Here is a 24,197-nt window from a genome sequence, read left to right as displayed (position 1 = left end):
CGATTCGATGCAGGAGGTCGTTCCGGACCCCCGCTGGACTTTTGGCAAGTCTTGTGGGGGTCCGGAGGCCCCCCAAGCTGGCCAAAAGTTTCTGGGAGTCCAGCAGGGTTCAGGAAGCGATTTCTTGCCGAGAATCGTTTTCCGTATGGAAAATGGCGCCGGCAGGAGATCGACTGCAGGAGGTCGTGCAGCGGCGGTCCGGAACCCCCGCTGAACGACCTCCTGCAGTCGATCTCCTGCCGGCGCCATTTTCCGTACGGAAAACGATTCGCGGCAAGAAATCGCTTCCTGAACCCCGCTGGACTCCCAGAAACTTTTGGCCAGCTTGGGGGGGCCTCCTGACCCCCACAAGACTTGCCAAAAGTCCAGCGGGGGTCCGGAACGACCTCCTGCGTCGAATCTTTTTTGTCTATGGCCGCCGCCATTTTGCGGCGGCCATTTTGCAAAATGGCGCCGGCTGAAGACAAAAGGATTCAATTGAGGGGGCCGTTCCGGACCGCCGCCGTTCTGGACCACCGCTGGATCCCCAGGTAATTTAAAGCATTTGGGGGGGGGGGGTTCGGGAGGGTGGGGGATTTAATTTAAAGGGTCGGGGGTGGGTTTTAGGGGGTTTTAGTGTGCCGGTTTTCCTGCCCTCCCCCTTCCCCCGATTTACGAATTTTTTAACGATAAATCGGGGGAATTGGTATTGTATCGTGGCCCTAACGATTTTTGACGATTTAAAATATATCGGACGATATTTTAAATCGTCAAAAAACGATTCACATCCCTAGTATATACCGTTATGGTATGTTGCGCTCCTTCTAACCTTTGTCTCCACTCCTCGAAAGCCATTTTAATGGCCAACAACTCCTTATCGCCTATTTCATAATTTTTCTCAGCAGGAGAAAATTTCCGGGAGAAGTAAGAGCAGGGGAATAAGATGCCTCGATCCGAGTGTTGACTGAGAACTTCTCCAACCCCCACTTCGGAGGTATCTACTTCCACTATAAATGGCCGAGTGGGGTCCAGGTGATGAAGGCAGGGTTTTTGTAGAAAGGCAGTCTTGAGTCTTTCAAATGCCTGTATGGCTTCACAAGGCCACTTCTTGGGATCAGCTCCCTTCTTGGTTAGAGCAGTAATCGGGGCTACAATATGGGAGTAGTGTGGAATAAAGTTCCGGTAAAAATTGGCAAAGCCAAGAAACCATTGTATTGCTCGAAGTCCCACTGGTTGTGGCCAGTCCCGAATACTAGCCACTTTCTCTGGGTCCATTTGAAACCCCGTGGTAGAAACAATAAATCCCAAAAAAGGTATGGATTGTCTCTCGAACAGGCATTTTTCCAATTTAACAAATAACCGGTTCTCTCTTAGCTGTTGTAGAACTTGTCTGACGTCCTTGCAATGAGTAGCCAGGTCTTTTGAGTAGATAAGTATATCATCCAGATAAATGATCACTTGTTTATACAACATGTCCAGGAATACCTCGTTCATTAAGTTCTGGAATACTGCAGGCGCATTACACAGGCCAAATGGCATAACGAGGTATTCATAATGGCCATCACGGGTATTGAATGCGGTCTTCCACTCAACTCCGGGCTTAATTCGGACCAGGTTATAGGCACCATGTAAGTCTAGTTTAGAGAAGATTCTGGCTCCGTGCAACTGATCAAGTAGTTCAGGTATTAATGGAAGAGGGTATCGATCCTTGCGAGTGATGGCGTTGAGTCCTCTGTAGTCAATGCAAGGTCTCAAAGACCCGTCTTTCTTAGGAACGAAGAAAAATCCCGCCCCTGCTGGAGATGTAGAGGGGCGGATGAACCCCCGTTCGAGGTTTTACTTAATATACTGTGACATAGCCTGTGATTCTGGACCAGAGAGTGGGTAAACCCGTCCCCTGGGCGGGCTGGTATTGGGAAGTAAGTTAATGGCACAGTCGAACCTTCGGTGGATTGGAATGATTTCAGCTTTCTCTTTAGAAAAGACGTCCATGAACTCAGCGTATTGTGGGGGTACAGTTATCTTTGTGGTGGTTACCGGTATCACCGGTTGAGGTCTCCGCTGGATACAAGTCCTAAAGCAGTCCGAACCCCATGCAGTGATTTGGAGAGTCTTCCAGTCTACAGAAGGAGAATGTTTTTGTAACCAGGGAAGACCCAGTACCACTGGGTGAACAGATTTCTCCAGAATAAAAAAAAATATCTCTTCATGGTGGAGGATCCCGGTCTGGACAGTTATGGGAGCCGTACAGGAGGTGACACACCCTGGAAGATTCTCCCCTTGGATAGAAGAGATGAATAATGGCGTCTTGCGAGGAAGAATCGGAAGTTGTAGCTGATGGACCAATTCAGCCAGGATAAAGTTCCCTCCAGCTCCAGAATCAACCAGAGCCTGAATGGTGAGGGATCCTTGACCACACTGCAACGTAACTGGAACAATGAAATGAGGAGCCAGGTTACTCCCTAGGGTCTGCTCCTCGGAGACACCTAGGTTCAGTAGTTTCCCGGACGCTCTGGGCATTGAGCCAAGAGATGTCCCTTGTTCCCACAGTATAAGCAAAGTCCCATCCTTCTCCGGCGTTGCTTTTCCTCAGCAGTCAACCGACTTCTTCCTAACTGCATGGGCTCCTCCCTGTTTTCTGATGGTGCTTCAGTAGAGGTAGGAGTAACCAACGGTCAAGAGAAGCTTGGAGCCAGGGAAACCATACGACAAGGTGGTCTTGCTTCCTTTGTGTGCTGTTGTAAGCATCAGTCAATACGGCCTGCCAGGTCGATGAGGGCGTCCAAATCCTCCAGAATCTCACGGCCTGTGAGTTCATCCTTGATTCGAGATGACAACCCTTCAAGGAATATGCCCCGTAGACAGTCCAGACGCCATCCTAATTCAGAGGCTAGGGTGCGAAAATCAATCGCGAAGTCAGCCAAAGTACGGGAACCTTGTCGTAGGTTGAGGAGTTCCGAAGAAGCTGTGGATAGCCATCCAGGCTCATCAAACGCCTGACGGAAGGTCTGGACGAATCTGGATAGGTCACTCAAAATGGGATCCCCCCATTCCCAGATGGGGGAGGCCCAGGCCATGGCTTTCCCATCCAGCAAAGAAATGATGAAAGAGGTCTTCATCTGATCAGTAGGAAATTGTTGCCCTTGCAAGGAAAATCTAATGAAACATTGGTTCAGGAACCCTCGACACTGTTTTGCGTCTCCAGAAAAGCGAGGGGGTGTAGGCATGTGGGACACCGAGGAAGTGGTACTTGGAAGTGTTGGTGCAGAAGCGGCCGCCTCAGCTCCTTGAGAAGAATCGAGACAACGGACCAAACGTTCCACGGTGGCCGTTAACGCCTCCAGACTCTGCTGCTGTTGTTGCTGTTGCTGTTGTTGCTGCATAAGCTGTTGAGCGAGGCCTGGAATAGCCTGGAGACCAGTCAAATCCACCGGAACCATGGCCTTTGCAATCTGTTATAGCAGTGGATCCTTGGACCGGGACGAGGGATGGCACCCACCTGTAGCGCTCAGGTGTACTCATCTCCGGAAGGTGGAACTCTGGAGCACGATCCGGCACGGAGTCCTCTGGAATGCGGCAAGCAACTCAGTCCAACTCCAGGCAATGGGTCAAGGCAGGCGGCAAACAGACACAGTCCGAGTTCCAGGCAAGGGTCAAGGCAGGCGGCAAACAAACACAGTCTGGGTTCCAGGCAAGGGTCAAGGCAGGCGGCAAACAAATACAGTCTGGGTTCCAATCTGAGTCAGGCCAGTCAGACAGTATCCAAACCTCAGGTCGGGGCAGGCAGCAAGCAACAAAATCCAAATCCGGGCAAAGGTCTAAGGCAGGCGGCGAGCAGCAATCCAAATCCAATCCAAAGTCGAGCCAGGAAACAGGACAGCCAGAAGAACAGCAGACAAGCACTGGAACCTGTTGCAAAGGCGTCTTCCCTTCCTCAGAGGGAGTTTAAATCTTCCTGGCTGATGATGTCATCTTCCGGGGCTGGCCACATTTTGGCGCCCCGATGTCCCGAGGCAGTCGCGCCACGGCCTGCGCGCTGCTGCCCGCCATGAGGAGGACCTTGTGCCGGCAACATGGAGGAGGTAGGGAGGTCTGGCCGTGGGTAAGCGCGGCCGGGACTCACAACAGAAAGTTCTTTTTCACTCAGTGCATAGTTAAGCTCTGGAATTCATTGCCAGAGGATGTGGTTACAGCAGTTAGTGTAACTGGGTTTAAAAAAAGTTTAGATAAGTTCCTAGAGGAAAAATCCATAAACTGCTATTACGGTAATTAATAAGCAATTGTAGCTTGTGATCTATCTAATGTTTGGGTACTTGTCAGGTACTTGTGACTTGGATTGGCCACTGTTGGAAACAGGATACTGAGCTTGATGGAGCCTTGGTCTGACCCAGTATGGAAATTCTTATGTTCTTATGTACACAAATCTGGATACACTTTCACAGTTTGACCATAAAAACAGTGTTAATATTCCTGACATAATCAGACATAACTTTACTCAAATTAAGATCAGTGAAAAAATAAACAATTAAACTGGATCTCTCAGTAACCTCTACTCCAGAAAATTTCAACAACTGAGTTAAATTAATCAAAGGTAAAGAGGTAGCTACACCTTGTACATTGGAAAAAGCCAATGGAGATGGAGAGAAAAAGATCTTATTAACAAAAGGATTGCTTTCCTGCGAAAAGTGTAAACAGTCCACAAGATATCTTTTAAAAGTAATAATGGGTATCTTTCCCATAATGTTAGAAAAGTTCAGGACCTGAAGGTTAAGGCACTTAGAAGCATTTACCAGTACCTCAATTCTTCGAGATAAAGCACCTTGTTCCTGAATCATGGTAGACTGCACTCTTTGTATTCCCACAATCTCATGTTTAACATTATCAAGGGTATTTAAATATTCCAGTATAGAGTCATGTCTTGAAACCTGAGGATCCAGTTTATAAATAAAGGAAAGAGTCAAAGAAGAGACAATCAAAACTTGACCAAATTTTGATAATAATGAGTCAAGTGTAATGGCCGCCAGCTTACCCAACAAGTTCATGATCTCATCTGATAACTGGGCTCCCTCAGATTGAATGTTGTGGGTTGCATCCACCTATGCTGACCCAAGAGTTGCAAAAGCACAAAACACTCAGTTGAGAATGTCATCCATCTGGAGAAAAGTGTTGGGTACATACGGTAAGGATGAGGCAGAGACTGATTCTTCCTGAGCCCCCACAAGCAGATTAGCAGAGATGCGATCATTGTCCTGCACCTCTGATGCCATCTGGGATGAGTCAAACCTAAAACCAGCGGTGCATCCTGATGACGGGACTGAGCAATACTTCTCCCCTGGTGAAACCAGTGCTCCTTTGTTGGAATTTGCAAGAGGGACATTACCACCTGTTGTCTGAGCTGAGGACATGAAGGATGAAATTAATGGCTAACCAGCAGGGTAGGAGAATTCAGTGGGGAAAATCTTAACCTTTCCCTTGCATTCTGGAGGCATATTAAGCAAGAAAGAAACCAAGAATCAAGAGAGCCAGTGAATAGCATCCTCCTTCAGGCAGCCCCACCAAACAGAAATATTTGTTAAGCAATTTTGCTTTTTCTTTGTCAGCATGCACATATTCTTTCCCTTCACCTCTGAATTTCTCAATGCCACTTTTACACTGCCTCCTTTTACTAATATAACTGAAAAAGTCTTGTCCTCCCATTTGCTATTCTTAATTCTGTTTGCATCTTTGCATTCATGACTACTTTCCTAACTTCTTGTAGCTTTTCCTGATATTGTTGCCATCTTTTTCTTTCTGTGATCTCTTGCAGTTTATGAATGCTAACCTTTTTTTTCCTTACCTTTGCAGATAATTCTTTAGAAAACCATAGCAGCCTCTTTTTCCTCTTCCTTTTATTTACTTTCCTAAGAAAAAGATTAGCTCTTCCACCTCTCCTAGATTTTCCCATTCAGCTAATGATTCCTTGATGCATTCCCCCATTTTAACAAAGTTAGTTTTCCTGAAGTCTAGGACACTCATCCTTGAATTAATCATCATCTCCTGCACTCTAATACTGAACCACATCATCCAGTGATTACTGGATCCCAAGTGATCATCCACTGATCCTATTTGTAAGCATCAGGTTCAGTATCGCCCCCTCCCTTGTGGGTTTCATTATCAGTTGACAGAACAGTTCTTCCTGTAGAGAATTCAGGATCTTCCTTCTTCTAGTAAATACTGCACTCCGGATCTGCTAATCCACATCTGGCAGATTAAAACCACCTAGCAACAGTTTGCATGTTTTGGTAAATTGTTCAGAGTAGTTAAATCACAAGCAGATTGTGATAAATTGCAGGAAGACCTTGTGAGACTGGAAAATTGGGCATCCAAGTGGCAGATGAAATTTAATGTGGATAAGTGCAAGGTGATGCATATAGGGAAAAATAACCCATGCTATAATTACACAATGTTGGGTTCCATATTAGGTGCTACAACCCAAGAAAGAGATCTAGGCGTCATAGTGGATAACACATTGAAATCGTCGGTTCAGTGTGCTGCAGCAGTCAAAAAAGCAAACAGAATGTTGGGAATTATTAGAAAGGGAATGGTGAATAAAACGGAAAATGTCATAATGTCTCTGTATCGCTCCATGGTGAGACCACACCTTGAATACTGTGTACAATTCTGGTCGCCGCATCTCAAAAAAGATATAATTGCGATGGAGAAGGTACAGAGAAGGGCTACCAAAATGATAAGGGGAATGGAACAGCTCCCCTATAAGGAAAGACTAAAGAGGTTAGGACTTTTCAGCTTGGAGAAGAGACGGCTGAGGGGGGATATGATAGAGGTGTTTAAAATCATGAGAGGTCTAGAACGGGTAGATGTGAATCGGTTATTTACTCTTTCGGATAATAGAAAGACTAGGGGGTACTCCATGAAGTTAGCATGGGGCACATTTAAAACTAATCGGAGAAAGTTCTTTTTTACTCAACGCACAATTAAACTCTGGAATTTGTTGCCAGAGGATGTGGTTAGTGCAGTTAGTACAGCTGTGTTTAAAAAAGGATTGGATAAGTTATTGGAAGAGAAGTCCATTACCTGCTATTAAGTTCACTTAGGGGTGGATTTTCAAACACTACGCGCGCGAGTACTTTTGTTCGCGCCACTGGCTCGAACAAAAGTACACCAGATTTTATAAGATACGCGCGTAGCCGCGCGTATCTTATAAAATCCGGGGTCGGCGCGCGCAAGGGGGTGCACATTTGTGCAACCTGCGCGCGCCAAGCCCAGCGCGGCCCGCCTGTTCCCTCCGAGGCCGCTCTGATTTCGGAGTGGCCTCGGAGGGAACTTTTCTTCGCCCTCCCTTCCCCTACCTAACCCACCCCCCCGGCCCTATCTAAACCCCCCCTTAACTTTGCGCGCATCGCCGGCAGCCCCGCTCCATCCTCCGGTCCCGGGGGTGTGGTCCGGAGGCCTCGACCACGCCCCCGGGCCGGCAACACACCCCCCGGGCCCGCCCCCGAAACACCGCGGCACGCCCCCGAAACACCGCGTCGTTTCGGGAATGCCCCCTGGACACGCCCCCTCCCTCCCCGTTTCGAAAGCCCCGGGACTTACGTGCGTCCCGGGGCTTTACGCACGCCGGCGGCCTATGCAAAATAGGCCGCCGGCACGCGCAGGGGTTTTAAAATTCGCCCCTTAGAGAATAGCCACTGCCATTAGCAATGGTTACATGGAATAGACTTAGTTTCTGGGTACTTGCCAGGTTCTTATGGCCTGGATTGGCCACTGTTGGAAACAGGATGCTGGGCTTGATGGACCCTTGGTCTGACCCAGTATGGCATTTTCTTATGTTCTTATGTTCTTTATAAAATTCCTGCCTCTTTGTTATTATATCTACATGTTAGAATTATCACATGCATAAAATATATGTATGTACTTTCATAAATGAGGAAGGTATGTGTTTTTCTGCATTATAGATATAAGTGCATACTGAAACATATCTACATATTTTTGGGGCAGAAAGACATGATATTTTATAAAATACTAACATACATGTACATGGGCTCATTTGTGCACATATTTGAAAAATTGGTTTCTAATGTTTAAGTAGGGGAAAAAGTAGCCCTGGTTACTGTTGTATTGGTATGTTCTGAACACCATGGCTTGTGAGTGTAGTTGGTCCAGCCCAGGGTAGTGTGTGTGTCTGAGCATGCTCTAGTTATGAAGTTTGTAGAAGAACCTACATGTGTGACCTTACTTGAAAGTCTGAAGAATACATTTAAAAGAAGCCTGTGCTAAGAATGATTCAAAAACTGCTAACTGGTAGCTGAGTGCTAGTTTGTTAGTTCAGCAAATTCACGCTTTAAGTAATACACCACTGAGCTCCAAATGCTTTTCTTACTGTAAATTTGATTCTAACTGTAAAGTAGTTTCACATTGGCAGTGGGGATAATGCCACCCAACAGTTTTTCAGCTGCCAATGCAATAACCCACCTTCCCCCGGCTTTTCATTCCTACCTTTAACAGGTTACTACTCTTATCTAAGCTTGATTTCAGTGCGCTTGCAGTAATTTTCATGTTTACCTCGTGCTCAGAGCCTGCTTCAAAGCAACAGTGTACATTCTTGTTCAGCAAGCGTCTCCAGTCTCCAAACAGCACTTTTACAAGGGTGGGTGGCGGGGGTTGAAGAGTCAGGGAGGGAAAACATGGATAGGATGGAGTGTGTGAGAGAGGAGCAGATAGGGAGGATGGAATGTGTTGAGGGTTGGAAGGGATGGGTGGAAAGTGAGATAGAGGAGGAATTGGGAGAACGGGTTTCAGAAAGCACAAATAGAGGCAGCTATTGAGGGAAAGATGAAGGGAGCCAGATAGCTGCTGATTGGTGAGATGGAGGGCTGAAAAGAAGCAATAGAGGGATGAGCTGGGGAGGTATAGGGTTGGGAGAGATAGGAGGAGAAAGAAAATCAAGCTATAAGTTTATAGTAAGGCAGAGAGAGAAAGCCTTAAGCGCACTGGGCCAATTTTCAAACGGGCCCGGCCACGCATGTAAACCCCGGGACACGAGTAAGTGCTGGGGCCTCAAAAGGGTGCAGGCCAGGGGGCGGAGCGGGGTGGCCCGCGACAGCACCATTCCTCGCTGTCCTGGACCCTCCCGGCACATGCAAATTACTTCAGGTTGGGCCCTGAAGTAACTTGCGAAACAAAAGGTAAAAAAATAAAAAAATGGGTTTTAGAGAGTAGGAAGGAGAGGGGAAGGGGAGGGTGGTTAGGGTAGGGGGTAGGAAAGTTCCCTCCCAGTCCGCTCCCTGATCTCGTCGCCGCGTGATTTCACTTTATTTGACACCCCCTTGCACGTGCCGCCCTGGATTTTATAACATGCACACGCCAGCACATGCATGTTATAAAGTCACGCGTCTATGTGCATGCGCCGGGAAGCACGCACACATGGAGGCGTGCACCTATTTTTTATAAATCTAACCCTTAGTCTGTATTTGTTGAGAGTTTGTTTGTAGATGACATCATCATGGCTTAAAAGCACACTCTCCTTTTTTCACCCCCTTTTTGCTTAACAAGGTCACTTTTAGGAGAGGTTAAGGATGGCATCCTAAGGGTCACATTTGTTTCTAGTTTTAGAAAACTCTAATAGTCTCCCTGCTCCTGGTGTCATGTGTTGCTTACAGGGTGAAGGCTCGCTTGTTCACTTGGCTATGGGGTCCAAATTGCCTGACTGTAGCTCTCCCTGCATCAGGGAGAGCCAGAGGCATCATTAGCCGAAACCCAGAGGCTTGGCTCTCCCTTCCTGAACCATTACAGCTCCTTCTGTTTTTCCCTCCCCACTGATATCCTAGCCCAGTGCTTGTAAAAACCCAAGCTTCTTCTAGAGGAGACAACAGGGACTCCCAGATTGGTGGGCCGGGAGAGAAGATAGCAGGCATTGCCAAGTTGATGAGTAGAGAAGGAATTCATACTATGGAAAATGAGCATGAAAGTAGGGTTTTGAGAATAAGGGGGAGAGTAGGGACTCAATAAATTGGGTGGGGGTATGAGTATGGATGTTTTAGATAGGTTGGGAGGTATGAAATGGGGGGAAAAGGGTTCAGAAAGGATCGAGATATGCTGTGACAGACCTGGAGAGTAAGTGAGAGACAGGAAAAGGATGGGTTTTTGAAAGGGGTGAGGGGGTAGGAATGAATGGCAAGGTAATTGGTAAGAGAGAAGAAAGTGTCTAGAGGCAGGCGAGAGGATGAGAGAAATGTCACTGGGGATGAGGGACAGAGAAACGTAGTTGAGGGCAGGAGAGGGAGTGAGTATAGAGTGGAAATGGGGGCATAGGGAATGGTTGAAAGAAGGGAACATAAGAACATAAGAAAATGCCATACTGGATCAATTTGGTTAGCTTCCCTAATTTCTCTTAGCATGTCACACAAGGGATTTCTACCCATAAAGATTCAATTGTGCATTTAGGCTGGGGAAGGGGTGAGAACAGAGAGATTGGGAGCACTGGGAAGGAAGAGGAAGATGAGAGAGGATGGGAGATGGAAAGCTGGTGGAGAGAGGTGAAAAGACAGAGTAAGGCTAGAGAATGATAGAGGAGAAGAAGGGGTGAAATCTAGCTATGACTGGATAGAGAAGAGAAAGTTACAAAAAAATGAAAGGGAAAGATATAGTTGCATTGGAAAAGGTACAGGGAAGGGCAACCAAAATGAAACAGGAAACAGAGAGTAGGATTAAATGGTTTGTTTCCACAGTGGAAAAAGGTAAACAGTGGAGTGCCTCAGGAATCTGTACTTGGACCGGTGCTTTTCAATATATTTATAAATGATCTGGAAAGGAATACGATGAGTGAGGTTATCAAATTTGCAGATGATACAAAATTATTCAGAGTAGTTAAATCACAAGCGGATTGTGATACATTACAGGAGGACCTTGCAAGACTGGAAGATTGGGCATCCAAATGGCAAATGAAATTTAACATGGACAAGTGCAAGGTGTTGCATATAGGGAAAAATAACCCTTGCTGTAGTTACACAATTTTAGGTTCCAACTTAGGAGTTACCACCCAAGAAAGAGATCTAGGCATCATAGTGGATAACACATTGAAATCGTCAGCTCAGTGTGCTGTGGTGGTCAAAAAAGCAAACAATGTTAGAAATTATTAAGAACAGAATGGTGAATAAAACAATGGATGTCATAATGCCTCTGTATCGCTCCATGGTGAGACTGCACCTTGAACACTGTGTGCAATTCTGTTTGCTGCATCCCAAAAAAGATATAATTACACTGGAGAAAGTACAGAGAAGTACGACCAAAATGATAAAGGGCATGGAATGGCTCCCCTGTGAGGAAAGGCTAAAGAGGTTAGGGCTGTTCAGTTTGGAGAAGAAATGACTGAGAGGGGATATGATAGAGGTCTACAAAATCATGAAAGGACTTAAACGGGTAAATGTGAATTAGTTATTTACTCATTCAGATGATAGAAGGACTAGGGGGCACTCTATGAAGTTAGCAAGTAGCACATTTAAAACAAATCAAAGACAATTCTCTCTTAATCAATGCACAGTTAAGCTCTGGAATTCTTTGCCAGAATATATGGTTAAGGCAGTTAGTGTTACTGGGTTTAAAAAAGGTTTGAATAAGTTCCTGGAGGAAAAGTCCATAAACTGCTATTAATCAATAAGGAATAGCCACTGCTTGTTACCAGCATTAGTAGCTTGTGATCTTTTTAACGTTTGGGTACTAGCACCAGGTACTTATGACTTGGATTGGCCACTGTTGGAAACAGTTTGCTGGGTTTGATGGTCCCTTGCTCTGACACGGTATGGCATTTCTTATGTTCTTATACAATTATCAATTTAAGGCCTGGATTCATCATTCTATCGCAGAATGGTGAATCCAGAGAAACAGGGGGGGGGGGGGGAGGGAGGCAAAGGGGAGGATGAGCCTCTGAAAGCTGGCAACCATCGCACCACCGCGGTGTTATCGCTGCCGGCTTTCTCACCCAATAGTGCCACCATGAAAGGTGGCATATTGTGCGTGCTACTGGTGACGATAACGTGTCTTACCTTATCGCCGCCAGCAAAGACATTGTGGACTCTCTACCTGTTACCCAGGTACCTGTTACCCAGGTAGAGAGTCCATCAAGCTAGGTTGAGAGAACCTTGCCCAAATCTCATCTTGGAGTGAGTTTCCTCACTTCAAAGGCCAGCAAATCTTCACAAGAGACCACTGTTCTGTTCGTAGGTGTCACGTAGAAAGTCAAAGTAGCCCCTAACCCCCTACACTATTACCTAAACCCCACCTCGAGTTACTAGGTGGGCCTACCATAGGGATACAAATACCTACCTATGGGTCATGATATTATGGTCTCTCTCTCTCTCTCTCTCTCTCTCTCTCTCTCTCTCTCTCTCTCTCTCTCTCTCTCTCTCTCTCTCTCTCTCTCTCTCTGCTATTGCATGTGTATAAGTGTCTCACAATAAAACATGTATAAATGTACATTTTAAAAACTAAAATAACACTATAAAACAATATTAAATTGTAGTATTTAATTTAATGCATTGTATGGAATGTAGATTATCATGCAAATAATTCCAGCATATTGGGGTGGCTACAGAAAAGGCTTGATTGTAAAATTCAGACAATTGTTTTTGGCATGCTGAAAGAACTTCTAACAGAGACTTTTGAGAAGACCACACTGATTTTACAGGACTATAAGGTTTTAACAAAGCTGAGATTCATGGAGTTGCAAGGTGGTGAAGGAAATTTTGAACCATACAAGTTGCTTTGAAATTGATTCTAAATTGAACGGGAAATCAATGAAGCTAGGTCAATACCAGGGAGAGGTGATCTCATATAGAAAGGCCAGAGATGAGTTGGGCTGCTGCATTCTGTAGCAAATGCAACAATTTAATGGCAATCAAGGAAAGGCCAAAATGTAGTCCATTACAAGTCAATGATTGGCATTATAATCAGCTGCACCACTGTTCAAAAATCGATTAAAGTGATTAAAGCTTTGAGATGACGTAATAGACAAAGCTTGTAAAAGATAGATTTTATCACAGCTTTAATTTCAGGGGTAAATGAGAGTGTGCAGTCAATGATGACACCCATGCTTCTCTCCTGGGTCACTAAATTCATTGCTTTCCCATCAATTGATATTGACATAGTTCTTGGAATAGTATCATGATGCTGCATAAAAACAAATTTGGTTTTAGCTAAATTCATAGAAAGCCTATTTTCACCAAGCCAAGACTTAATAGCAGTCACACACATAGAGATGCTTCTTGAGGTTTCAGTCCATAATTTTTCAGTTGGTCGGAAAAACTGTATATCGTCTGCATAGATTTGGAAGCCCTCACAGAGGTCAGCCAACTACTCGCAAACAGGAGCTAAATAAATGTTACAGAGAAAATTTGATAGGGCTGACCCCTGAGGGACTCCCAAAGTCATGGGATACCAGTTAGATTTTATCCCATTGTACCAGGTCTGTTGTTTTCTGTTTTGGACATAGGACTGGAGTCACCTATATACTTGCCTTGAGATGCTGAGGCCTTGTAATCGAGCTAGCAGAATGTCACAGTAAACGGCGTTGAATGCCACTGTAAGGTCCATCATTACCAAGAAGTAACTGTGGCCTTTATCAAAGCCTCTCCTGATGGTGTCTATGAGTGAGACGAGATGAATCTCAGTGTTTAAAGGATAAGTAGTTGAATATGGCCACACTTGCCACTTGGATGGATAATTGTAAGATAACTGTCTAAATGGCTTTTAAATATTGACCTCCCAATGTTTCCTCTGATAGATCCTCCACTACTGTCAATTGGTGTGCCTCATAGCTCAGTCAGGGCCCTCTTCTCTTCTTTCTGTATGCTAATACTCTTAGTACTATGATTTCCTCTCAATACCATTTCTATGCTAATGATTCCTAGATGTATCTCTCTACACCAGAAATGTCATCAGGAATCCAGTTCCAAATCTCAGCCTATTTGTCTGGATGGCCCTCTGCCACTTTAAACTCCACATGGCCAAGACAGAGCTCCTTATCTTTCCCCCCAAACCCACTTCCCCTCTTCCTCTTTTCTCTATTTCAGTGAATAACACTGTTATCCTCCCACTCCCCTCAGCTAATCTTGGAGTCTTCTTTGATTCCTTCTCCATTTACGAGGGTAAGTCAGTAAGTAAGTCACAAATCTCTCTACTAAGGTAATAAAACATATATCTGTAATGTTGTCATATTCCATAGATGACAGCACCTTAGAAGTGCTTATATATATAACTAGTTATTTAAACTGTGCATGCGCAGGGGCTGTGTACACAAGGAAAATGGCTGCCGTGTTGACAGATTGTACGGTCGAAGAACAACGTGCTGTTGTCCAATTTTTATGGGCTAAGGGCTTAGTGGCAAAAGACATTCATAAAGAAATGCATCCAGTATATGGAGAGAAATGTCTCTCGCGTAAAGCAATTTATAACTGGACCGATAAATTTGCACAAGGACGTGCCAATGTGAACGACAAAACCAGACCTGGTCGACCTGTAGAGATTGCGACAGAGGCAACTGTGAAGCAGGTTGAAGAGATGGTTTGTGCTAACCAGAGGGTAACAATTGACGAAGTTGCCAAAGAAATTGGGTGTTCTCGCGGATTAGCATATTCCTTAGTGCACGATGCATTGAACTTTCGCAAAGTCTGTGCAAGATGGGTTCCCAAACAGCTGACCAAAGACAATAAGAACAACCGGATGGGTGTCTGTTTGGAAAATCTCTGCCATTATGCAAATGAAGGTGAATCAATGATGGCACGTATTGTTACTGGTGACGAGTCGTGGGTACACCACTATCAACCAGAAGCGAAACGCGATTCCATGCAGTGGAAGCATCCACTATCACCGACACTGAGAAAGTTCAAGCTTGTGCTTTCTGCAGGAAAGGTGATATTGACTGTGTTTTGGGACCGAGATGGAATACTCTTAACCAGTTTTCAGAAGCGTGGTGAATCTGTTAATTAGGCTTCCTACTGTGCTACTCTATTAAAGCTTAAAGGAGCTATTCGTAGAAAACGCCCAGATCTGGAAAAAAGAGGAGTGCTGATTCTTCACGATAATGCCAGACCACACACTTTGAATGAGACTCATCAGACAATTGCGAACCTGCACTGGGAAGTTCTTGAACATCCATCATACAGTCTGGATTTGGCACCCAGCGATTTTCACTTGTTTGGCAAACTGAAAAGCCATCTTGGTGGTAAACATTTCACCAGTGATGAAGAAGTGGAACAAGAGGTGAAGCGCTGGTTATGATGCCAGCCAAAAGACTTTTACGCAGAAGGTTTTGACGGACTTTTCAAACGCTGGGACAAATGTATAAATGTTCGTGGCGATTACGTTGAAAAGTAGTTGGTTTTCCAGAAAAACTGTTTGTGACTATATTATGTATATTTCACAGTAAATAATTCATCTTTTGCATTTAAATAAATTTCATGAATATTAATCCCATGTATGTTTGTGACTTACCCTCATATATCCAAAACACTATTTATTAGATTTTTATATTCTGCATTTTAGCCCTTCAAAACAGATTATATTCAGGTACTGCCCCACAATCTAAGTTTGTACCTTAGGCAATAGATAGTAAAGTAACTTGCCTTGGTTTAAAGCCAGCTGCTCTAACCACTAGGCTACTCCTCCACTACTAATATGTGTGCTTTCTTTCTCTATAATATCATCAAAATCAATCCTTTCTGAACATACTACCAGAACCTTTATCCACTCTCTCTTTGCCTCTCAGTGTATTGCAACCAGATCCTCACAGGTCTCCCAGCAAGCCATCTCTCTCCACTACAATCTTTCCAAAGTTCACTGCACAACTTATCTTTCATCAAAGTCACTACATCCATGTAACCCTCTTCTCAAGTCACTACAATTCAAACTCCTCTTACTCATCTACAAGAACCTTCATTCTGGAGTTTCTCACTACCTCTCCTCTCTTCTCTCTTTGTGCACTCCACTCATCAGGCAAGTCACTCCTATCTATGCCCTTCTCATCTACTGCCAGTTCCCAATTCTGTGCTTTCCATCTGGCTGTACCATATGATTGGAATAGACTTTCCAATCCCAGCTTTTTTAAGCTGCTTTTAAATATTTACCCTTGATTGTCCTGCTTTCAGCCTCATTTAATTTTTAACCATTGTCTTAATAAATGAAATTCCAAATGTTTTTTAGCCTGCACATTTGTCTTGATTAGATTTCAAGCTTTACTGAGCAGGGACTGTCTCTTATATGTTTTGCACAGTGCTGCAAATATCAAGTAGTACTACAAAAGTGTTAAGTAATAGCAGTAGTAGTAGTAATGTGAAGTAATACATGACCATAATTATGCATCTTGCTTTTATTCTCAGGTGTGCGTCCTCAAGTGATGAATGGTCCCATGCAGCCCCGCCCTTTAGTGGCTCTTTTAGATGGTAGAGACTGCACAGTGGAGATGCCCATCCTGAAAGACCTGGCCACCGTTGCGTTCTGTGATGCGCAGTCAACTCAGGAGATTCATGAAAAGGTTTGTTATTCTTTTCCGATGGCATTTTATATACTTCTTCTTTGATACGCTTCTGAATTGTCCATTCCAACTGTTATCTTTCCTTGTTTGTTATGTGTGTTGCATAAAGTTTCCATGCACATACACTTTGCCCCATCACTCAACTGATTCAGCATGGGTAGAGGCAAAGGTTCCCGCAAACACACATACGCATACTGCCCCATCACCTCCCAGATACAGCATGGGCACTGGCAGTACAAATCAGGGATGTGCATTCATTTAAAAAGAATATGCCCCTTTTGTTTCATTTGTTGTCCTCCGAAAACAAATGAGCAAGTCCCACAAATGAAACATTTGTCATTAGTTTCATTCGTTTTCATTTCCCATAGAAAAACATTGGCTGCATTGTAAAATTAGAGCCTGAACCAGGTCACACCATGTGGGAGTTTCCATAGCAACCAGCCCTAATGCCTATGACTCATGTGTAAAGTCAGAGAATAACCGGGATCTGTTATCATGAAAACCAGACTGACAATGTAAGGGGACATATCAGAGTGAAGCATTTTTCTAACTCAGCCAATCACTGCTCTGTCTAATCTTCCTCTAGTTTCAGCTGATGTTTGAAAGTGCATTTGAATCTTTCTCTCAAGGAAGAAACATTGCTAGTTGTGTGAGCTATGTTGTTTCATACTTTTCATACTCCACAATGCTGATCAACAGTGCACTCTTGTTCAACATCAGAAACATTCTTCTATTTAAATCCTTTTAGCTGCTGTGTGTGTTCATCTGCACAGGTTTTTAATTTTTATTAACTTTAACATCTCACTCTCACTGCTAAAGAAGAGGAAGTTTTGTGTACAAGGCTTTTCTTTCCTGAAAGGGAGAGGCTGCTGAAGGCTGCACCTTCTGTCTGTAGTGCAGTGATTTATTTAAATTTGGACCAGCAGCTATGCCAGGCAGGTAACTAGTGCCAGACAGTGCTGAGCTGGCTGTGCTACTGTGCCCAAGATAGAGAGGATTTTTAAAGCTCTCTGTCTGACTGGGTCTGTGACTGTGCACCAGAGTCAGTAAATCCACAAAGGGGCCGAGGCAATAAATGCACGTAGAAAGGGGGCACTGAACAGTCAGCACCCGCTTTCTTAACGCTCCCCAAGGGGGGCGCCATGCAATATTTAAATTTCTTTAAGTTTTTCCTCCTACTTAATATTGCAATGATATTAAGTAGGAGGAAGTACAGAAAAGCAGTTTTTTCTGCTTTTATGTACTTGTTTTAAATGCGCTCAACTATTAATGCATCTGAGTGAATGCCTAATAGCCTCATTCACAGGTTCACTCTGTGTTAGACGCGCATTGAATAGGTGCTAATGCCCTTATTGCATTAGGGGATTGATTAGCGCCTATTCAACCCGCGTCCAACTGCGGGTTATTCAGTGCGCTCGGCTGAGCGCACTGTATTGCATCGGCCCAAAGAAAGCAGTCTGTGCCAGTCACCACCTTCAGGTACAGCCAGACTCTTTGTGGATTAATTTAGCTACTGCATTTTACTAGTGTACAATTGTATTCACCATTATTTGCTTTTTTGTGAGTGTGTGCATGGAGTGCAGTGCACTAGTCAGTAGAGGAAATTTAAAATTACTAAAATAATACTGTTGTACATATTCTCTGTGTATTGTTGAACCTTACATACTGCGTGATCATTCAGTTTAATCAGTGTCACACACATTCACCTGATTGAAAATAATAAAGATTAAAACATCTTTTGTCCAGTCCATAATTTAAATCCTAGAAGGCAGGTACAGCATCCAATAAAATCACATCATGTCAGTCAAAGGTAATAGAGGCTGTGGGAAGTCCAAATTTGGAAAAGGATTCTTTTATAAAATAACAGTGATTCTCCCAAACAAAATAAAGAGGGATTTTTTTAAATCCAAAACATCAGCAGGAGAGGCAGGCATGTCAACATCAAGCTGCAAGAAATTGAAATTTGGGGAGGAGGATATGCCAGCACCAGATGTATCTCAGCCAGACCCTGTTGTGTCAGAGGAGAAGGAAAGGGCAGGCAGCAGCAGTAGGGTACAACTACCACCAGTCCCTGTGGTAAAACCTAAAACAGCACAAGCAGCCACTGGTGCAAGACAAGCAACCACAAGGAAGCACAAGCAGCCACTGGTGCAGCACAAGCAGCCACTGGTGCAGCAAAGGAAGCACAAGCAGCTGGGTCATCCTCTTCCTCTGAAGAATCTCTCTTTAAAGGATTTCCTGAATCAGAGATGGAAGAGCTGTTTGCTACAGACAATTAGGAGGGTTTTAGCCTCCACTTCAGTGATGGAGGAGAGAGAGGCAGGAGATGATGTTGGTGAGAGAGCAGACCACACTGATAGTGCAGGTACAGAGGATGAGTGAATGCTCTGCTCTACTAATTTTGGGATGAAGCATCATAATCTCTTTTCAATATGTGCCTGGGGATGGGAATAGCAATAGGCAGGGGGCCCCTTCTGCAAGAGAGAAAAGGGGATTAGCCTTTAGCTCCTCCTTTTTTTTTTAATAATTCTTTATTTATCAATTATTAACATTATCTACCTTATAAATGGGCTCTGACCGACGGCCCGCAAATGAGCAGTAGAGAGCAGCTCTACCGCGCATGCGCGGGAGAGCACGTCGGTCAGAGCGGAACGTGCCCGAAAAAAAAATGGCACTGGGAGGAGCAGGAGCGGCAGCGGCGGTGAGGAGCAGGAGCGGGAGGAGCAGTAGCGGCGGCGCCGACGAGCAGTAGCAGCGGCGGCACCGCACGTGAGGGAGGGAGGGACCCCCCCGAGATCTTCCGTCTGCTGGTTGTGGATGAGCTGAAAGGGGAGGGGATTGAGAGAGGGGGAGTGACTGAGGGGAGGGAGGAGAGGGTGAGGTGAGGGGAGGGAGGAGAGTGAGCTGAGGGGGAGGGAGGAGAGGGGAGGGGGAGGGAGGAGAGAGGGAGGGGAGGGGGGAGGGAGGAGAGAGTGAGGAGAGGGGGAGGGGGAGGGAGGAGAGGGGGAGGGGGGAAGGTGAGAGGGAGTGAGACTAGAGGGGGGAGGTGAGAGGGAGGGAGGGAGAATAGAGGGGGGGAGGGAGAATGAGGGGGAGGGAGTGGGAAGGAAATGGACCGAAAATTTTTTTTTAAATGTAGCCCGTTGTTACGGGCTTAACTGCTAGTTACAAAAGTTTCCAATTTGAAGTGCAACATTCTTTCACATTCAATAAAAAAAGCAAAAAAATTACAAAAAACAAAAGTATAAATTTACATTTCAAATCATCAACTCCAATTGTAACCTATTATTTATTTATTTTTATATACCAGTGTTCGATTTTACATATCACATGCATTACCTTTGTCAAATACATTAAACATTTAAATATGGGGATTGTTAAGAAGGGATATAAAAGAACATGGGGAATGGCTAACACTACGGGATGCAGTAATAGGGAGCTCCAAGGATTACATTTATTAAGAAATAAAGGTGAAAAGATAGAAAGGAGACATTATCCTATTCTTTATCACCCTGAGTCGGCTCAGTTCTATAATTATCTAACATAAAACGCAACTGAGATGGCTCAAGAAAAAAGATATGCATATTGTTTAATCAGTTCACCAGACATTTCCAGGGATATCTGAGTGCAATCCTTGCTCCTAAGTGTCTGGCCTCTTGGCTCTGGTGACATCAGGGTACACCCAGATCTTTTGCCCGTAAAATCATTTTCCCCGGTTATGGAAGGAAAGTCTCAGAACAGAATCTCTGTCCCCTGAGAAAACAAAAGACACCGAGAGAGTCCCAGGAAATTCTCCGTTTCCAGGAATGCAGTCAGATCTGTATCTATGTCCGGGGGCATTTCACTTGCAGCAATTTGCTCTTTATTTATTGCAGGTACAAAATAGAGATTTGATATTGCTTGAACTGCCTCAGCCGGTAATTGAAGTTTATCAACCAAATATTTCTTGAATTGATCCCTCACAGTTACCAATTTTACTTGAGGAAAATTTAACACTCTAGATTTAAATATCTCAGAGTGTTTTCTAAATTCTCCATTTTTTTTGTGGTAACTGTGTCATCTTCTAGTAGTTTAGTTTAAACTTCTTGTAAGGAAGTAACTTTTAAATCCAAATCTTTAATCTTCAAATCATGAGAAGTTAACATTGGTCCATCACTTGTATACTTTTCTGAGAATTATTTATTGCCACAGTTAAAAAGGAAATCGATTTTTCAAGCAACATTAAAGTGTCCCAAACTGTTCCTAAGATAATCTCCGGTGGTTTAATCAATTTTAAATTGGGAGTTGCACTTATTTATTTATTTTATTTATTATTTTTACTATACCGGCTTTCATGACATGGATCACATCAAACCGGTTTACATTTAACAAAGTGTGCAAGATAAGAGATAACTCAAACAACTGTAACAAGAGCATTGTAAGGAGAGTGACAGTTACAATAAAACACGGAAATAAATAACTGGGAGTTGGAGGTGAGAATAGGGGGATTTAACTGACAACAATTTATTTACACTTACCCCACCTTCACAGCAAACTGCTGCAATCCTTTCGGCTTTGTTTGCTGGCTCCTCTCCCCTCTCTTGATGGATGAGCCCGAAGTGGCCTGCTCTTCCGTAACGGCCGCACGTTTCCTGGTAGCTCCTTCAGGACCGTCACATCACCAGCTGTAGCACCCGGGTCCAGCCACTGCCACCGGATCCTCAGCGGTCATTCATTGCCGTGAGGGCCAGTCTTGGGCTCAGATAATGCCGGGGGTTGGAGGGGAGGGCGTCTCAGGAGGGCCAGGGTGTATTCTCCACCCGGCTCCTCAGCGGACCTCCCACTACATTTCTACTATTTGTGCTAGTGGAGGAGTAGACGCCCCTGCATGATCTGTCTCGGGAAATGGAGATAGGTGTGCAAGCTCCCTATAGCATCATGATTGATCTGGCATGACATAGCTTGTGAAAATCCTGAAGTCCTTTAAGAATGCCGAGAAGCTGAGTGCCATAAGGGTTGCCAAGTGTCCAGATTTTCTCCGGACTATACGGGAATTTAAGGCTAGGGTGCAGAAGGCAGGAGAGGAACTAAAATGTCTGGAGATTCTTCGGATTTTAGTCCTGCAGCTGGAGGGGGTCTACCCAGTGTCCTCCTCCTCCCGCCCAGCGCCGGTGCCTTGTCTCTCCTTCCTGCAGAGCTATTTGAACCGCTGGGTGCTCCATACATAGAAGGCCTACGCAGTTCAAATAGCTAAATGTTTGCTTTGCGCAAGCCAGAAGAGTCAGGAGGCATTGGCTGCAGGAGCTTCATCCCGCCTGAGTAGAACAGAAAAGAAAGTGTTGTGGGCCCGTGCCAGCGAGATGAAGATGATGCCGTGGCAGCAGCTGTGGAGCAGCATCGGGCCGCAGGGCCGTGTCGAGCTCGGAGGTGTCAGGCCCGCAGGGCGGAAATAAGACGGAGGAGCAGGAGCTCGATTAGCAGCAGCCTCAGCCACCCCAGCTCGGATTGGACTTGGCTAAAGAAACGTCTGCCCTACTCGATGGCAAGAAATCCTGCAGCCCTTCTCCCAATCCTCGCCCAGGCTGGCAGCAGGAGCAGCGATTGCTTGGGCCTCATCTCCTGCTGGCGCGGGAGGAGTCTTGCAGTCTGAGCTGTGTGGCCCCGCAGCAATAGGAGATGAGGGAGGAAGGCTGCCACCGAGGAAAAGTCACTGACGGCACAATGAAAGGGAGGAGGAGAGAAATGAGCCTGAGGGGTGGCATCTGGGAGGGAACTGAGCTGGGAAGAATGGAAGGGGTGTGAGAAGGAAGAAAAAAGCCCGAGGGGTAGAAAGAATATAGGAGGAGGGGATGAGAAGGGAAAAGAGGTGGGGGAGAGAGTAACTGGAGGGAGGGCGTTGAGAAGAGAGATGAGAGAGAGAGGGTTGTACAGGAGGAAAGCTTTGAAAAGAGGGAGTGAGTGAGTGAGGAGGAAAGAGCTGAGGGGACAGTGGAGGGAGCGTTACTCTTCATTTTTCCTTACAGCCTCTCCATTCATCTCTCCCCAGCCCTCATCTACTTTCCCGTGGCTCTCATCATCCCCTTCCCTGTTACTCATCTTTCCTGGCGTGATCCAGCCCCTTTCTTTTGTCTCTTAGCTCCTACCTAGACTCCCATTCCACATTTCCAAATTCACCTGTTTTGTGTCAAGAGCTTTTCCTACCGTGGGCCCTTACAATTCTGCATCGTCGGATGCACCAGAACTTATGCTGAGTTGAGTACAGCGGAAAGGAGTCAGTGGCATCCGGCCACAAGGTAAGCTGGCAGCACGTCGCTATCAAAAGAAGTGGTGCCCGGCTGCAAAGAGTCACGGTGTCTGCGGCCCGGCCGGAGAGATGAGGGCAGAGGTCATGTGGTTAGCCCAAGAACCTCTGAACGCAACATCAAGCTTTCTTAAATCACTTTTTATTCTCTCTACTCCTTCTCTGCATATCTTAATATCATCCACAAATAGACAAACTACTTTCTATCCCTTCAGCAATTTTGTTCACAAAGATATTGAACAGAACCGGACCCAAAACAATCCCTGGGGCAAGTCACTTAACACCATGGTTTCTTCAGAGAAGGTTCCATTTTATTTATTTATTTATTTATTTCTTTTGTATACCGACATTCGATCGAGATATCACATCGGTTTCCAGATAACTAAAGGAATAGGGTGATAACAGCCCTATTTTACATTATAACATGGTATTAAATAGATATAAGAATATTTTACATTATAACATGGTAATAAATATAACAAGAATATTTTACATTATAACATGGTAATAAATATAACAAGTTGTAACAGAACTAACAGGAGTACATGGAACATTAGACTATAGTATATAACATATGTACATAAATGGCTTATTGATGAGGATAAATTATGGTAAGGAGAGCAGGGAGTGTAGAGGGGGGAGGGGAGAGAAAGGGATGTGTGGGAGGAAGGTAGTGATAGGGAGGGAAAGGGTGGTGTGAGATGCTTGTGTAGGGAGGGAAAGGTGTGGGGCGAGATGCTTGTGGAGGGGGCATGGAGTGGATGGTGCGATTGGGCGGGTTATGTGTCGGGTGGGAAAGCTTTTAAAAATAGCCATGTTTTGAGGTGTTTTTTGAAGACTTGCAGTGAAGGTTCGTTTCTGAGACAGGTGGGGAGGGTGTTCCATAAGGTGGGGCCCGCTATTGTTATGGCTCGTTTGCGGGTAACGTTGAGGTGTGCAGCTTTGAGATTGGGGACGGCTAGGAGTCCAGTGTTGGTGGATCTGAGAGTTCTTTGAGTGGGGTAAGGTTGTATTCCGTTGTTTAGCCAGTCCATTTTGTTGTTGTTTATTTTTTTGTGCATGAGGGTGAGGGTTTTATACTGGATTCTTTGTGTAATGGGTAGCCAGTGGAGTTCTTTGAGCGTGGGTGTGATGTGAGGGGATTTTTTGTTGTTAGAGATGATTCTGGCGGCAGCGTTCTGTAGAACTTGGAGGGGTTTGATGTGTATTTCTGGTAGTCCGAGGAGGAGGGAGTTGCAGTAGTCGAGTCTTGACAAGATAATTGATTGGAGGACTGTTCGGAAATCGTGCTCTTGGAGAAGGGGTTTGAGTTTTTTTAGTGTTTGCAGTTTGAAGAATCCATCTTTGATTGTATTGGAGATGTGTTGTTTAAAGTTGAGTTGGCTGTCAATTGTTACGCCTAGGTTTCTTGTG

At 44.9% G+C, this 24,197-nt stretch overlaps 1 protein-coding gene across 1 annotated transcript in view; it reads left to right on the top strand.

The window, feature by feature from the left end:
* Window positions 1-24,197, top strand: part of LOC115081962 — a 188,179-nt gene that overhangs the window by 10,729 nt on the left and 153,253 nt on the right. Inside the window, exon 2 of the mRNA XM_029586202.1 lies at window positions 16,350-16,504. Coding sequence (XP_029442062.1) covers window positions 16,350-16,504 — 155 coding nt within the window. The remainder of the gene's footprint in view (window positions 1-16,349; window positions 16,505-24,197) is intronic.

The sequence above is a fragment of the Rhinatrema bivittatum genome, unplaced genomic scaffold (genome assembly GCF_901001135.1).
Source record: "Rhinatrema bivittatum unplaced genomic scaffold, aRhiBiv1.1, whole genome shotgun sequence".
In the NCBI taxonomy this organism is placed as follows: Eukaryota; Metazoa; Chordata; class Amphibia; order Gymnophiona; family Rhinatrematidae; genus Rhinatrema; species Rhinatrema bivittatum.
Note: the sequence above shows the minus strand (reverse complement) of the source record. Positions and strands in the feature narration are given on the sequence as shown.